At 39.9% G+C, this 17,322-nt stretch overlaps 2 protein-coding genes across 6 annotated transcripts; one reads left to right on the forward strand and one right to left on the reverse strand.

The window, feature by feature from the left end:
* The first annotated feature begins 1,034 nt into the window (after positions 1 to 1,034).
* Positions 1,035 to 17,021, forward strand: pgpep1l (pyroglutamyl-peptidase I like). 5 transcript variants are annotated; one of them, XM_019361591.2, is made up of 5 exons: positions 1,035 to 1,307; positions 2,802 to 2,906; positions 15,031 to 15,147; positions 15,332 to 15,558; positions 15,630 to 17,021. In XM_019361591.2, the coding sequence occupies exons 1-5, from the start codon at positions 1,299 to 1,301 to the stop codon at positions 15,826 to 15,828; spliced, it is 657 nt and encodes a 218-aa protein (XP_019217136.1). In that variant the 5' UTR covers positions 1,035 to 1,298; the 3' UTR covers positions 15,829 to 17,021. The 5 variants fall into 5 exon arrangements, with proteins under 5 accessions (XP_019217136.1, XP_019217138.1, XP_019217139.1 ...); XM_019361593.2 differs by having other exon boundaries at positions 15,031 to 15,087; XM_019361594.2 differs by lacking the exons at positions 1,035 to 1,307; positions 2,802 to 2,906 and adding exons at positions 14,122 to 14,830; positions 14,913 to 14,965 and having other exon boundaries at positions 15,031 to 15,087.
* On the reverse strand, positions 5,612 to 13,951 carry synm (synemin, intermediate filament protein). The gene is made up of 4 exons (XM_003440600.5): positions 12,750 to 13,951; positions 11,763 to 11,887; positions 9,896 to 9,975; positions 5,612 to 9,733 (listed from the first exon to the last, which is right to left on the reverse strand). The coding sequence occupies exons 1-4, from the start codon at positions 13,545 to 13,547 to the stop codon at positions 7,662 to 7,664; spliced, it is 3,075 nt and encodes a 1,024-aa protein (XP_003440648.1). The 5' UTR covers positions 13,548 to 13,951; the 3' UTR covers positions 5,612 to 7,661.
* Positions 17,022 to 17,322: the final 301 nt, after the last annotated feature.

Consider the following 17,322-nt stretch of genomic DNA (forward strand, 5'->3'; position numbering starts at 1 on the left):
AACGAAGGAGAAAACCTTTTGTTCATGTGTTTGTTTGTTTCTACATGAGCTTTGATTTGATAAGTATCTGAGACTGAGATTATTGGGCTTCATTTCTGTACTGAACAGTCATTTAAAGATTAGCTAGTAAATAACAATTACCTACTGTTGTTCATGAGACTAAAGTCATCTTACTTTGGTAATGTAAATATAATATGGCCAATATTAAAGTTATTATTTCAATCATTATTAGTTATTACAGCAGTGAATGAACTCTGTTTCAAATGCTGAGCTTCAGTAAAGATTCAAGCTGCATTTATTTATATTTCCTGTCACCTTAAATCTTCACTCAGAGACAGGTTCCTTTGACACTGTATATATAAATGTATTATATATAAGAGACAAATATTGTTCTTTTAATATGTTGGCATTACTACATTTCTCTCAGTGCTTACTTTAAATATCCATGAAATCATCACATTCTCTGTCAGATTAAGGTCAACTATTGAACGGCGTATATTTTAAAGTAAAGGCTTTAAAACCAAGTTAGTACAAATATCGCTAATGTCACATAACTTTGCCGACATGTGGCCAACAGCAATGTTTTAATGTTCTTCGTTATTAAAGTTAAAAAAATAATTTTAAATTCTGTTTAAAGTAAGTATTAGCTCTCATATGTATATATAATATTTGTGTATATATATCATTTCAATTCAATTTTATTTATACAGCGCCAAATCACAACAACAGTCGCCTCAAGGTGCTTTATATTGCAAGGTAGACCCTACAATAATTCATACAGAGAAAAACCCAACAATCATATGAACTCCTATGAGGAAAAACTCCCTTTTAACGGGAAGAAATCTCTGGCAGAATGAGGCTCGCCCCCGCTACTGGTTGGGGCAAGAGAAGGAAGAACCTGTATTTGTGTCATGATCCGGAGTCCGTGACTCCGTGTTTATGTTTTAGTTTATTATTATTCTGTGGTTTTGGTTATCTTGGGTGTTTGTACTCTTCTGTTTCATGGTTCACGTTCCTATGTTCTGTCCCCCCCAGTCTGTGTTAAGTTGGTGTGTTATGTCATTACGTGTATGTGTTTCCTGTTTTACTTTGAAGGTCCGTGTCTGTTTTCAGTGTGTTCAGTTTACTTTTCCCCTGTCTCGTCAGGTCTGATTACTTCCAGCTGTGCCCTCCTTTTGTGTCTCATTCCCTCGTTATCCTTCTGTGTATTTTAACCTCGTGTCTGCCTCTGTTGGTTGCTGGTTCGTTTGCGTTGTTACCCTCCATGTTCTCGTGTGTTCTCCCTGCATCTCCGTTTCATGTTTCAGGTTTGTTTTTGCTTAGCTTTTCCCAGTTTAGTTTACTCTTAGGTTTTGGTTTTTTGTCCACCTTATCTCCGTTTGTGTCACTCTTTGGTTAATAAAGCTCGCTCACCACTTAGCAGTCTGCATCTTGGGTCCATTTATATTTACACACGGCCTGCCTCGGCACCCCGTGACAATTTGAGCCTGTATGTATGCTTTTGACTCTGTGTAAATTAGAAAAAATCCAAAATTATTTCAGACTTGTGCATCAGATTCTTGTTTTTTGTAAGTCATTGAAAGATGTATGCTGTGCAATTATTCCATCCTGAAAACTCAAAGAAATGATTGAAAATCCAAAATTACGATGAAATCCATGCCAATGATGAGTGTATATAACTTCTGACCACATGTCAATAAAAAAAAAATAAACAAACATGCAAAATAAAAAAGCACCCAATAACAAATGGGCTACAAATTGGTATATAAGCACATTAAACTTCCAAGCTACCCCGTTCTGTCATTACTGAAAGTGTAGTTTCCACTGAGGCTATAAGAATCTCCACTTATTTAGACATCCTTAAATGAGAGTTTAATTAGCAGTGCTACCAAGAGTGTAGCATTTAACTTGTGAATAGATGCAACAAAAAGAGTTGAAAAGGCACATTTCCCTATTATTGTCTGCACTGCACCAAGCCTCAACTGGAACCATCAGCCAAAGCTCTTTTTTTTCTCTCTGCAAGGCCTCAGCTGGGCTAGACACCGTGTAGGTACTTTAGTGTTATTAAACAGGCTCATAGTATTAAAGTAAAATGTTTTTTGTTATATACTAGACACTAATTTTCTGGCAGTTTACTAATTGCGCTATTAGTAATAGTTTTTGCTTTGATGATATTCTAGATGGAAATCAAAGTACAATGCCAGACATAGAATATACAGACACAAAGATGCAATGGTTTCAGTGTACTCTTATCACCTGCACAGTTCTATACCAGGATGATCATTGTTCCATAATGCAAAGACATACCACAGATTTCTTGTGGATATAATTCAACATCCTAATTATATCCTAACATAGTTGGTTTATGGTATGGGCAATCAAAATGACTAAGGACTGCATGCATATGAAACATAGACTCAGGAGAACATTGAGTAACTTCCTGTCAATCTGGGTATTTGCATGTCTTTCTCTGTAGAATCTATAAGAGACAGAACAAACCAAAGAAAGCTTTAAGCCAGTGTCAGAAGTCCCTGCAACTGCTGATGGACTGTAGTAATCCAGAGAGGACTTGCTCTGTCTATAGGGACATGGCCACTATTAAACAGGGCCAAGGCCACAGAGCATGTTTCCAAGGCAAGCGGACTCAAGTTTACACAACTTGCACATTATATACAATTCTTCTGCACAGCATATACAAACACAACTGCTTCCTGGGATAGTGATGTTATTTGCCAGTCTTCGTTCAACTCTTACTTGGTAGTATGCGATTTCTCATTTTTTCATGTGCATGTTTCCGTTAGGCTCATGCCATAGCTGTGAGTCATGGCCTAGAGGAGTTGGAGGGGCTCAGATCTCCCACAGCCTGGCCTTCATCCTTTCTGTTGCAGCAGAACCCCATCACAATGGTAAGTCTATTCACAGACACAGGCTGGGCCAGAGAAGTTAATTGGGACTTAAATATCCCACTGTCTATATGTCAAATGGTGTAATACAGAATCCAGCTTTATAGTAGCCTTTTTGAAGACCTTCTCAGTATCACTAATGTCAACAATGGACAATCTATTCTCTACTGTAGCCATATAAAGCATAACATCTGGAAAGTGTAAAGAGAATACAAAGATTTCTTAGTTACAACCCCAAAACAACTGATCTCACTATTAAGGTGCTCATATTGAAGGTATTAGCTAGCGCTGCCAAGTTTTCAGAATCAGTTATTGTCAAATGTGTGTGTTTTATGTGTGTGTGTGTGTGTTTTCCCCTTTGCTGTTTTAGACTCTGCAAGTCACTAATTTGATCAAACTTTAAAAGCATACAAGAACTCTGTAGGTCCACAGGATCCCGGTTTTCTTGTTGCCCAGGATGACTTCTGTCACTTTCTCCTTAATAATAGACAAAAACAGGTTACGTCCACTCACAAACTATGATCTCTATAAGACAGCCAGATTTCCATAAGATTATTTTCAGGCACATAATGTCATACAAATGTTAAAAAAGATGAATTCCCTTAAAGTTTCATTATTTACTTGCTTTATCTGGAGATAAAGTTGGAAATAAGAAGTTATTCACCTGTTGTACCACTGTAGAAATGTGCAGAGATCCAAGGATGGTCTCTTGATTTTAAAAGATCTGCATTCGGTGACCTGAGTGCTGAGGTAGCCGATACCCTTCAGCTGATTGGATGTGTGGAGATGACCGAGGGCAGAATAACCCAGGCTTACAGGACACTGACAATAATCATGTGTTACAGAGCACATATTTGTCTTGGTTAACACCTGTGTAGGTGTAATGCCTGACAGAGGACTACTTACTGTCATTGAACGTGACATCACAGAATTTTAATAAAAGGTCAGTAGGTGTCATCACCTCTGCCAGTGAGAAGGCGAGAGGTCATTTCAGAATATCTAGTCATTTTGAGATGAGCTATTTCCACCATCCCTCTAGAGCTCAACGTTATCAGAGTTGCATGCTAATCTTGGAAGGTTGCAGTGTGCAGAGCTCCCCTCCCTGGTGTAAAATATCACGAAGAGTGACTTTGTGCTTCTTCGGTTTGGATGGAGTCTGGCAGATGGGCAACACACTTTTGGGAAGGAAATTACAGTATGCTAACTGTTTTCAATTAATAGGAGGCTGACCCCAATTAGTGTGGTATTTCTTTATGTCCTTTGAAACAAAAGTGGCATTTCCGTGTCAATCACCACACAAGCACTGAATAAACAGCAGCTCTTTAGTTCATTTAATTCAATTTCTCTTTTCATAGCTGTTACAGGTTTTCTTTATTCCTTATGTAATGAGGGTTTTTTTTAACATGCTGTATATTATTTGCCACATGAGCTCAGCTCTGCCAGCGACAGAACACTGGTACTAAAATATACCGGGAAAGGGGGGATTGCTCCACACTAGTAATGACATGCCTCTAAGTGAAGGAGCCTGGTTGCTATGTTGCTGTGTTATTGCTGTTAAAGTGCAGAGTTGGGGTCCAAGTATGACATGGAACACCAGGGCTCACTCTTCTCTGTTCGCCGTTCAAGTGGTAACCTTTCTGACAGAGAGCAGATATGCCCGGAGTGTTTATTTTTACTGCTTTCCTCATGACATCACTCAAAATGAGAAACTTTTTCTTTTCCGAAGTTAAGCTGGCTTGTGTAGCAGATACAATGCATAAGAAGTTTTGAAAACAAAGAGAACAATAGCCCACATACAGCTACGCTTTTGACATTTTTCCCCTTCCTCTGAAGTGCAGCGGAAAAAAAGGGCCTTCCATTACATCAACCTTAGCAACAGTGAAAACATTCAGGAGGCCAAATGGATCTGTTCCAGATTAGCTGTGTTTCACTTTCCCTGGTGAGGAGGGTAACTTTTCACTCTTCCTTTCCCTGCTTTAATAAAGCCCTCTTCAACTGTTATTTATGGTGATTCTAGAAATGGCTGACAGCCATTCATCATGTCTGCTGTGTCACTTTGTGTGGGCACATTGTGTAATCATATACGTGTTTACTGATGAAGGTTTTGATTTGGGGTTTTTTGGGTGGGGGACTTATATAACAGTTTCTTATGAAGTTGCTTATTTCTCTCTCATAATTAGACTATATAGAGAACAACAACTGGCTCATACCGAGTCTTTATTTTACAGCAGATTGCTGATGGGTCTTCATAATAAATCAAATCCTGCTTGTTGATCTGACACTCTGGGCAGTCGGCACAGGTGTTATCTAAACCTTGGACAGCTACAGTGGTTATTTTGGTATGTTTAGTGTGTTCACATGTTGCTAGGAAGTGGCGCTTCCCCTCCGAGTTTGAGTTTCAACACTTATCTTCCATTGACCACTCTCTCAGCTATCTTTTTTCCCGTGTGTAGTGCCTGAAATCCAGAGATCCTTGTATGGGCGTCAGCACAGGAAGACCACAGCAGTAAAAAAAAAAGCTGTGGACAGGCTGGCTAGGTAAATTTGTGAAATAATGACAGTGTTCTTCTATTAGGAAATCTGACAGTCCTCACCAGTCACTAACTACCGCACCTAAACAGTTTTTGTCATCTGGCAGTACTTGATTTTTTGTCAATTTGCACTTTAGGTGAAGAAAGTAAAGTCTGAATAAATACTCAAACAAAACATACTCATAATATTTTTAATGATGTTATAATATTGGGGCAGTTTTCATCTAAGGACTGGAATTAATGCCAACGTAAGCAATGTTCTCAATAGAATTCAGAATAAATCAATGATTTCAGTCTCTCCATTTGACCTTTATTAAACACTGTATTAGTCACTCATTCACTAATGAAGATAATAACCGCATGAAGATTAATAACAAACACTTTAGGTGCACTGATATAGTAGTGTTTGAGTTTAAGGATGAAATCACAACAAATCCATGAAATGAAGGGTTCTTTTTGTAGATTGCTAATGACTTCTGATTTATTTTATTTGTAAAAGCATGGCATTCATGCCAGATGTTGTATTTTTGGATTGCTTTACCATCATACCAGAAAGTCGACTTGCAAAGACTTTTCAGTAGTTAGAAGTAAATTATACAGCCGCTGTTAGAGAAAATAAGCAAGACATATAACCAGACGGTACACATGCTATTTCATTTCTGTCTCTGTAACGCATACACAACACAACAAACTCTAGTCAACACTCAGTGCTAAGCTGATGATCCAAAAATAGGTGCGATTATAAACACACTTGTAGGTCAGAGCAAAGTTGAATCCTTCAAGCCAACACTGAAAGCCAACAGCTGTGGACAAGCCATAAGTGCTATACATGACAAAGATCAAACCTATGTGTGATTACATTTTCATCACTGCTACATCCTTTTAATGCAAAACACCTCTGCTGCTACTTTAATCGTTTTATCAGGATATTGTTTTCAACCTGACAGCCATGTTTGGAATTCTAAATGGCACCAATTCCAAATGCAGTGTTACCCCCAATTACATGCTCAAAACAAAATTTTAACTGTTTGCAATTTAGAAATGTTTGACACATGTTAAAATAGACCTTTTGTTTTATTTTTTAAAAACATGCTTCTGGGTGGGGGGGTGGAGCCTATCCCAGCTGTCATAGGGCAAGACGCAGGATACACATTTACCCCCATGGGCAATTCAGAATAATCAGTTAACCTAACCCCAATAATTGCATGTCTTTGGACTGTGGGAGGAAGCTGGAGCACCATGCAAACACAAGCCATAACATGCCAACTCCACACAGAAAGGCCCCAGCCAGTTGGTAGAGTCAAACTCTGGAACTTCTTGCTGTGAGGTAACAGTGCTAACCACCACACCGTCCCTAGAAACCCCAAGAAATCAAATTATGTAATGTGCCATTATGAGGTTAAATAATCCAGCAATACCAAACTTTGCTATGCATTCAAGAGCTTTGTAAAGACAAATTCTAATGGATATTTTTTTTTTTTTTTTTTTTTGAAACTCTCATGATATTATCCTCAGTCACAAGGTCAACAGTCTTGTACACATGTTAGCAATGACTTGTTAATATAAACCACTGTGTTCCAGCATGTGCTGTGTACTAACATCATTCCATTTTGTAGAGGTGCTCAAAACATAAAAAATTAAAGCCCTACTCTGCAAACAGTGCACAGCACCTTGTAACCCGGAGAGCAATAAATGCTGACCAAGGAGACTTAACATCATGGCAAGTACAGCCACGACATGATGGCTGGGTGGATTATATGCTGTAAACTGTAGAATGAGCTGCTTAAGCTGTAAAGTGTAGGTTAGTACAAAATGGAGCACTATAAAGAGAATAATCAAGGATGTTCAAACTGCACCTTATGAAAAGCCAAACATACTAGTACAGCACACAGCATTGGCTACAATATGTAGATGTTTCAATCCTTACACAATCTAGTCCACAGTAGTTAGTATGGAGTATTTTAGCAATGGGATCTCTGCAGTCAATAGCAAAAAGAAAAATTCATATATGAAAATCAGATACTTTGAACTAAATAGCTATTTTTGTCCCAATTGTACTCTGTTTTAGGTAATCTAGTCTTATGTATTCTAAGTATGCTTGTTTGCTTGAAAAATAGCATGAATACAGTTCCTGCAATCACCATTAGTATAAGCTCTGTATGTTTAAGTAAACATACCGTAATGCACTGGAAATTATTCAATTGAAAAAAAAAAATTGATTTAGTTCTTAGTCATTGGAAGGGCTTTCAAGGTAAACTGTTGCGATTCTTTTCTCCTGTGAAATCTTCACTGGCATCTCCAGGACTGGAGGCTGCAGCTCTTGCTCTGAGGCAGCCTCATCATGGCCACCGTGTACATCCATCTGGAAGGCAAATGACTTGTCTGATGGCCCCAGTTTAAAATGTTTCTCACTGATTTCAGATGCAGATTCTCCTTTGTCGCTGAAGTCGCCGTACTCCACACTATGAGCAACATTATCTTCTCTGGAAACTCTAATGCTGTATCCTCCTCCCGCCCCACTTTGGAAGGCTTTCTCGATCCCTATGTTAGAAGACTTGAGCGCAGCCATGATCTGATCTTCAGATAGGTCATCTCCTTCCAGCAGCCCAGATTCTTCCAGGGTTTGAGAAACATTTAGCTCTGCAACTATAGTCATGGTTCCATTGTCAGTGGACTGTTCCACTTTTTTGACATCGACGGCCACATTCTCTGGACTTTCACTACTCACTTTGGTGAGGAAAGCTAACTCCTCTTTCAGTGGTCCCGACACTGAACTTTGTAGCTTCTCAAGAGCTCCTTTCAGCTGCTCTTTGGGCTCCAGAGAGTCTTCTCTCAGGTACTCAAGCACTGACTCTTGCACTATAGGTGAGACCCGAACCTCTTCTTCTATTATGCACTCTGGAAAACTCTCTTTGGCAAACGACCGGTCACCTGACATAAACTCATATTCATCACTTTCTTCTACAGTCACTTTTTTCTGGGGAAGGCCATCATCTTGATAATACCTCTCATCCGACAGATCATCTACAATTCCATAATGGCCATATGAGGTTATCCCACCACCCTCCTCAGATTCAGAAAGATTTTCATCTGGTGTGGAGACAAAATATTCATGAGACTCTTGATCATGGGAGAAATGTGGAGATTCACTCTCTCTAGAGACCTCTTGGACTTGTACAGATCCAAACTGTGGCTCATCTGTGTTGGATTTCACCACATTATCATCACCCCTGCTATCTTGAATGCCATGAGGGATATTTTCTGGCTCCTCAACTTGGAAATATGCCGAAGGCTCATGAAAAGTCAACCCGGACTTCTGCTCAGCCTCAAATTCTTCATCACTGTAAGACTCCACTGGTTCCTCGATGATTTCCACATTGACTGACTTATTTTGTAAGTCCTCTCCTCCCTGCAAGCCACTCAGCAGATTCTTGACCATGCTTCCTGTTGCTGTGTCCTTGATGTCCTCTAGTGACACTTTCTTCACACCTTGTTTCAGCAGTTCTTCCAGGGCATAGTCCTGAGAAACATCCAGCTCTTCCTCCACTTTGGACTCGAGCACGATCTGTGTTTTAGTCGTGCCATCCTCCTGCTCAGTTTTCTCCACGTGATATCTGACTTTTGAATCTCCTGATGAACAGACCTTGGCTTCCAAACCTGCTGGTTTTATCACTTTCTCAATTATTTCTTCTACAGACACAGAGTCTAATATCTTTTTCTCAGCTGGGCCTATTGTAGACTCTGTTCTTCCTTTGTCTTTGACCTCGCCGTCGACAACGGGGCCTTTTTCTTTTTCATCTGACACATACTTCTTGCTTTCTGTCTCGGTTTCCGTAACTAGGCTCTTCATTGATGATGACACCACTCTTACTGATTTGGTATCAGGAGTAGAAGACTTGTCAGGACTCATCTGGCCCTCTGTGTGTGGGAGCCAGATGAGTTTCACGGTCTGCTCTTCTGCTGTTCTTTTTGGTGCACTCCGACTGACTTGGTTTTCACTATGGCCTGCTTGCTTATCTTTGGTTGTAGTGCTGGTGGTGGTAATGGTAGTAGCAGAGGCAGAAGCAGCTGCCCGAGCTTTGTTAAATGAGATCATATCCCTTCTGGATGCCGGACTCTGATGGCGAGCTCTTCCTGTAACTGAAATAGGGATGACCCTAGACGGACTTATGGACCCAGAGGAAGGCATGGGGGATCTTCTCAGGCTTGAAGTCGAGGGCGTGTACCTGATATCCATGTGCTGTTTGGTGGTTAAGGTGGAAGCTCTTGGAGTATAGCGTTGGGCAGGCATCTTGATATCTAAGTCAGAAGTAATTAGTAAAGAATTAATTAGTAATAATTATTTGATGGATTGACATTTTATTTTCAATTTTGCTTAATAAATGTGTATATGATGATTTATCCAAGTAGAAACCAGTCTTGCAGTGTTTTCTCATCATCATCACATCAATAAAAACATACCTATTATTCTTTCTCTTTGATGTTGATTCACTCTCTTATGAGCATCTTGCAGACCGATTCTCTCACCCTCCAGCAGAGCCCTGAACAGAGACAAGGCAAATTACATATGAAGACAGGGGCAAAAAAGTCATAAGTCAAGGTAATTTCTTCCCAAATATTTTCAAAATATCAAAGACAAGTACCTCACGGGATCGTGTACATCCTTCAGCTCTGCCATTTCAACCCTCTCAAACTAAACTCAACTGGCTTACGAGAAGGCATGAATCCTGTACCTGACCATATAGGGTAGTAGTCTTAAAAATTCAAATAAGTCACCGTCATTTAATATAGATGCATTACTAGTATCTGAAACAGCTCACCTTTCCTTGGCCATCCTTCAACAGACATACAACAGCAAATGAAACGAGTAACTTCTCTGGAGAGTGCCTTCCGAAAGACTGACCTAAAAATAACGCCCACAAAGCATGGCTGTCTATGCTTCCCTGTGAATCCCAGAGCAAAAACGGACACGTGACACATACAAAAACAAATGCTGCTGCCACGTCTCTAATAAGGTATTCTGTCTATTCCAAAAGTTCAAAACAAACCAGATGTGCCTGCGGAGAGCCTGCCATATAGAGACAAGCTAAAGCACATAATCTTCTAAGGTGTTTCCTTGTAAAATGCTAATATCCCTCACCATCTTTGATAAAAGTATGTTTAAATGTGCGCCAATATGAGGCAAGAGGTTATGATATGTCAAGGGTACATCGATATAACATTCCAGTACAGTGTTTACCCACTGTTTTATAAAGAACTTTGACACACAGTTAAAATGTCTTAGCATCTCCCTGTGTCATGAACATAAAGGCAAGACATTGAGTGCTATTATAAGACAAGTTATTCCTTATAAAATCAGTCCTCCTTCACACAATATGTTCTAACAGCTTTACTTAAGAATCATCTATAGTATTTGTAGTATTTATGTAACCTTGTCAGACACTAATTTTCAGTTAAGCAGCTCAGATGTTTTCAAAGTGTATAGCAGTCTTCACTGTTGGTGCATGGAGCCACTGCAGGTGGGGTGTGAGTGAACAATGAAAAATATGAATCCAAGCTATATAAGCTTAATATGACTTTTGTTTGAGATCTTAGATTTGAGCAATTAGTGCCAAAACCAGGAACGAGCAAGCAAATTATGTCTCCTTATGTAAATTATGAAGTTAATTGAGTTAAGATTAACTTGAGGAAGTATTTGGGCTGGTTTAAACAGTAATCCGATTTCAAAACCATAGAAATATCTCAGAATAAAGAAACCACCTACATTTTAGCCATTGTTTCTACAATGTTTTCTACAATTGTTTCTTCAGAAAACAAAGAAATAATGATTCCAAACAAATAACCAGTACTGTCTCTGTTTTCACATGCGCTCATTCCCCAAAGGAGTTCTTCATGAACAACACAAAAATCTTTCAAAATTGTTGTAGCTTACACTTTTTAAAGTAGACTGACTGTTAGCAACACCTTTGCAAAAAGCATCTGACAGCTTTTCCTTGTATTAAACATGGCTCGGAAACATTTAACACTCCACATGTACTTCTTCTATCGAAGACATTCAGTAAGGGAAGCAGTGAAGCACATACTCCTGATTTGGTTCTAGCACCCAGGTATGGTTCATATCATATAATAAAGGCTTACTGAAGAGTTGAATATACAACGGCTGACTGCTGATTGTCTCTCATAGTGTTTTTATTCGTGCCATCTGTGCTTTTCATGCTAACACAAGTAAAAATGGCTCCTGGGAAAAGACTTATACTTGACGTGACATTATAAAATATCCATTTCATTTATTTAGACAAAAAATGAACAAACTAAATGGTCTCATCACCTGTAAGCAGCAACCTCCATTCCCAGATCCATCTTCACCTGGAGAAGCTGCTGATGCTCTCTCATTTTTTGTGCTATAACGTCAGCCATCACATTCCTCTCATGCTCCAGCTGTTCAATAGTCATCTGATGGTAGGGGGAAAAAAGCAAAAACAGGAAACCATAATCCATCTCACTGCAGCTTTTAGTGCTCTTAACAGATCTGAAGTTTTTAGGCGTGTCCTCTCAAGTAGTGCTGTGCACTGTGCATAAACCCTCTCCAGTACATGTTAACATTCGCCTTCCTTACATACATACAGATAAACAGAGGAATGTATTTGGTGTGACTTTACTGAAGACATGAAGACAGACCTGCAGTGGGTGGAAAGAGAAGTGGTTTGTAACTGAGTGGCCTGCTTTTTCAGAAGGCTAATAAGGATTTGTCAGTCTGACAGCTAATTGGTTTAAGTGGCTGGTGTAATCTAGCAGTTGGATGGTACTAGGGCGGAAGTATAGCGTTTGTCCAGCTAATGGAGCTATGCTGTCCTGGTATACTGACGTCAAATGTTGTGCACAATCCATATGTTTTAGTTATGGGTACATAAACTTGACAGGCCTTGCTCACTGTTGAATAATGACCCCTCCTTATTTATTGTGTAGTGTTTTGGTACAGACGCCAGAATGATGCAGCGTATATATAAAAAATGTCTTATATAAATTTCACATAATCAAATTTCACTTTTGCGGACAATTGTGTTACTCAAAGGCAGAAAGATCGAAACCATTTGTAGCAGCCACTGTCAGCTGCAGCTGCATGAGTACCTTTAAGGACAGTGGGTGTGGCAGGGCAACAAGGGACACGCCGCTCCCCCCTCTCCAAAATGAGAGCTTGTTCTGCAGGATTTACTAAAACTGGTGGGGTTTTGTTTGTTTAATTTTGACAAAAAAAAAATCGAACAACGCCAAATTAAACATTTCTTCTACTGTAGCACAATAAATTCGTCCTTACCTGATACTGACTGAAGTCCACACGGAATTTTTCCTGCATGTGCATCAGTTGCTCCTCAAGTCGTATTTGAATCTGCCCTTGTTTTTCTGCCTCCGTGCGTAATTTGTCCAACTCGGACGCATACCGCATTTTTTCCCTCTGTAGGTCGTTCAGCATTGCCTGGTCCGCTTTAATTGACTGCTCCATGTCTTCTACCGTCTTCTGGTACATTTCGAAGGTCTGAATCCATCCTTCGGACATACCGTGGGCATACTCCTGCACCTCTTCCACGGAGACCACCGGAGGCCCACGATAAGTTTGCCTGATGATGGGTGCCACTCGGGACTCCACCTGACGGCAAACGCGGCTCACCTCTTCCCTGTGTGCATCCTCTAAGCGTTTATACTCGTTTTCTAGTTGCAGCAGCCGCTGCTGGAGTTCGCTGTTGGTTTTGTGAGCGTGATGAAGCTCCTTCTCACAGTTCTTTAGTTCGCCGCTGACGTCCCGGCACACATCGGTCTGCTCGCTGCACAGACTCTGGATCATCTGCAACTCCCGCCATAGCTTCTCCCTCTCCATCTCAGCCTGGGACTTTTCAAACGACAGCTGCCCCACCATTCTCCGCAGGTCCTGCATCTCAGCCCTGTACTTAGTTTCCCATCCGGTAGTCCTCACCTGTCTCAGTTTATTTATTTCAGCAATGAGATGCGCGTTTTCTTGCTCCAGCTGCTTGGTTCTGGATAGATACTGGGCAAGTCTGCTGTTGAGCTCCTGCAGCTGGTGCTTCTCGCTCTCAAAAGTTCTCTTGAAAGGGAGCATTGTGGTAACTAATTGTCTCTGTTAAGTTAGATGGAAAAAAAATGTCCGGTGATTTTATTTATTATTTAGAAGATGGATTCTCCAGGCATCAATTTGCGTCTGCGTCCGTGGGCGCGACTGTGATGTAATTTGTGATCGGTGGCCTTTGACAAGTGCAGGAGGAGGAGGAGGAGGAGGGCGGGTCCTTTGCTGCATCATAGGAGCGTCCCGAGCGTGTCCCTCCGTCCCTGTCCGTTGTTATGTTGCGTTTAAGTGCTCTCTGAAATACTAAAATGCTAAACTCACCTCAACTATAAATAAAAGAAAGAACAAGCTAAAAAGAAACGTACACGAGTTAAAAAATGATAGTAATTGAGGTTTAAATACAGTATATTGGTTTTGGCTACATTTACCTTTTGGCTTTTTCTCCCACAAGTCAGTCTACATTTAACTGCATATATTATTTAGATTGTGTGTTACACTTAAAACATTTTCCCACTGATGTTGTAACCGTTTAGTTTGCAGATTTGGTAAATTTGCTTTTTCATTTTGCTTTTTTAAATTTTAATTACCTCTTTTTTTTTTACCCTAATACTTTTTAATTCAGAAGATTTACTCTTTCAATGAAGTGCTTGCCTTTGTTGTTTACTTGCCATAATAGACCGATAGATTCTTCACCCCACATGGGAAGTTATTGTGTTACAGCACCAGGATAAGGAATAAAAATAGAACACCCTACAATAAATAAACAACATAAGTTAAAGTAAATGTGCAACAGTGATTTAAGGTTAAGTTGAAGAAAGTTGAAGAAAAGTAAAAGGTAAACTTTGATTGTGCAAGAAAGTAGTTAATATTGATAAATACAATGTGCACACAGTGGTGCAGTGGGTAGCACTGTTGCCTCACAGCAAGAAGGTTTTGTTCATGTTCTCTCCAGATTCCTCCCATAGTTCAAAGACATGCACTTAGTGGGGTTGGTGACTTTTGGTGATTCTAAATTGCCCGTAAGTGTTATTGAGAGAACAAATGCTTGTCTGTCTCGCTGTTTTAAGTTCAATATGACTTGTCCTTGGATTGTAAACTGGATGGTATAACTTTCCCGAGACACCTGAATACATCACCCTCACAAGCATCACATTTATCAGAGATGAGCGCCCCCAAGCGGACAGTAAACGAATAGCGACAGCTAAAGCAAATCTATCTACGTTTTAGTATCCTTACATGAAATCCGTGAACTGTCTGCCGTTATAGGCGCTGCGAACTCGGTTCGGCTATGAATAAAAGCGAAACGGTGGTCGTTACAGGTAAACTGTAAATGTCCATGTCCTTCATAATCGCACCAGACCGACTTTTATTTTGAACTGGCAAATTCGATTTACTTTTAAGGTTTTGGACCTTTTCGACAGTTCTTGATCAACACCAGCTGGGAAGCCGCCAAGGTAATAACGATCAACGCCACCGGCTGACTGAGTCTGAAAATAACAAATTTGAAAAATGATTGCAGGGGTTGAAACTGATCGGACTGGGGGAGAAGGTTGAAGTCCACGTGAGGGAGTTACCAGTGAGTTACTTGAAAACCCAGAAAATTATTGGTGAGCTCTGGCACACTCTTAACCCAAAGGTAAAAATAAAGCGAAATGTGACTTGTAGACTGATCACCTTATTATTTTAAAATTTAATTCTGTCAATAGATTTCCAGAATGATTATTCTGCTTCTTCCAACCATGAAACATGATTAATAAAGAAATCCCACCCCATAAGAGAAGGTGAATAACTCACTCTGTATTTGTGTGCATTTACTTCAGTTTGCTGTACATCTTGGTTTGGCCAGAGGCTCCAGTGTGGTGATTTTGGAGCAAACGGGGAAGAACACTGGTTACAAAGACCGAGATGTCTGCGGCTACTGTCCAGAGACTCGCTGCTGCATCGAAGGGGGGCCACAGAAGCTGGAGTCAGTCATTAACATGAGGGTAGTCTCAAAGCACTTCAGACAAGCAGGGATGGATGTAGTTTATTCAAGAGATGCTGGCAGGTAGGCACGTGTTCCTGCATGATCAAGAGTCACTCTTGAATATGAGATAATGGCTGATTTCTTCTTTTTAGGTACCTGTGCGATTTTGCATATTACTGCTCACTGTATCACAGTCAGGGGAGAGCAGCCCTCATCCATGTACCCACATCTGGTATCTTGGCCTCAGCTGACAGACTGGTGCCTCTGCTGCAGGCCCTCATTCAGAAGATCCTGGAACAGCTGGAGGAGCATTCAAAACCAATAGATCCCCCTTTTGTGTCAATGAGTTAGATTGTGATCTATAGTAGATATCCACTGATTGGTGTGAATGGAAAATTAAATATAGCAGGCATTCGTAGTTCTCATTCATTTATTTATTCAAAATTTCAGCAAAAAAAAAAAAAAGAGAAAGAAAATACAAGAAATTCTCAGATACATATTCGGAGAAGGTGTTTTAAAAAAATACACCATCTCAGCTATAGGTGTGAAAAACTTTGAGGCCTCAGATATAGAGCTTGAAAGAAGACAGTCTAGTGATTTTTCGTTTTGATTATTTCTTTCCCCAATCAAGTAATGAACACACAGATTTTGTGAAAGCATCATAATAAAGTAATAGTAGTAGTAGACCAAGGCCCCCTCAGAAGGTACAGGAATGCAAAACATTAAAAACAGAGGCGCAGGATGATGATGATGACGATGATGAACCTCAAACTTATTGCAGTTTAAATGCACTGATGCATTCTATATAAACCTGACATTTGCATGAAGAACATTCTGAAGAATTGAAATGTTGAAAGACGACTAAACTGTAGTGTATATTTATGCTGTTTAAGCCTAAGGTAACGCCAAAAAAAAAAAAAAAAAAGTATAGCGTGAAGCTGTAAACTATCGTCTTTTTCTAACCATGATTACTCTTCACCGTGACTACCCGTAATCTACGCAACATCCCTGTCCTATACATGTCCACGAGTTCATTGTAAATGTTGTAAGCTTTGACAGGTTCGTGATCTAATGGTAACTAGTTATTCAACAGCTATTCACCTCAGAACAGATCAGTGTCTACTCTCAGAACTGGAAAGTTGACATATACCATAATACAGCAAAAAAACAAAAACAGAAATGCATAGATATGTTAAGTAACTACCTAAGCTGTTTGCTTGTCAGTGGTGATTTTTAAACCGTTGTGATATTAAGCAGCAATCAGACAGTTTTATCTATTTTTTTATTTACCAAGAACTTGAATTGAGCACCCAAATTTCACATTAGAAGTTACCTGGTTGCCTATCTGTGATCCCATTTTCTTTTCTTATTGCTTTTGGGTATTCATATAAATGCAAATTATCTAATGTTCCCAGCCCATCAGCCCTTGCACTGAGTTAACGCTCGCCAAGTAGCCATTGCGAGTTAAAAAGTAGCACTGAGGTTTTTTTTGTTTGTTTGTTTTAATGAGACGCTTTGAGATGTAAAAGCTACTTTGCCACCTTTTCACGCTTGTTCTCTCTCTTTTTTTCCTCCTATTTTGGGGTGACAAAATAAGATCTACTGAGGTGACTGAACCAGCAGCATTACTGTAAGTATCAGTTACAATGGGCCAGACAAAAAAAAGGGGGGGCGCAGACTTGACTTTTGATAGAGCAAAACAACTCTGAACAGTCAGTGAGGGAGTGGCACCGATAACGGGAGTGGAAATGAATCAGAATGTCTTGGCATTCAGCAGGTAGACTGGGATGGAAGGGGAAGGGGGATGATGACATTCAGATAACCACGAAGAGTTTACAAGGGTAC

Source organism: Oreochromis niloticus, linkage group LG7 (assembly GCF_001858045.2).
Source record: "Oreochromis niloticus isolate F11D_XX linkage group LG7, O_niloticus_UMD_NMBU, whole genome shotgun sequence".
Lineage (NCBI taxonomy): Eukaryota > Metazoa > Chordata > Actinopteri > Cichliformes > Cichlidae > Oreochromis > Oreochromis niloticus.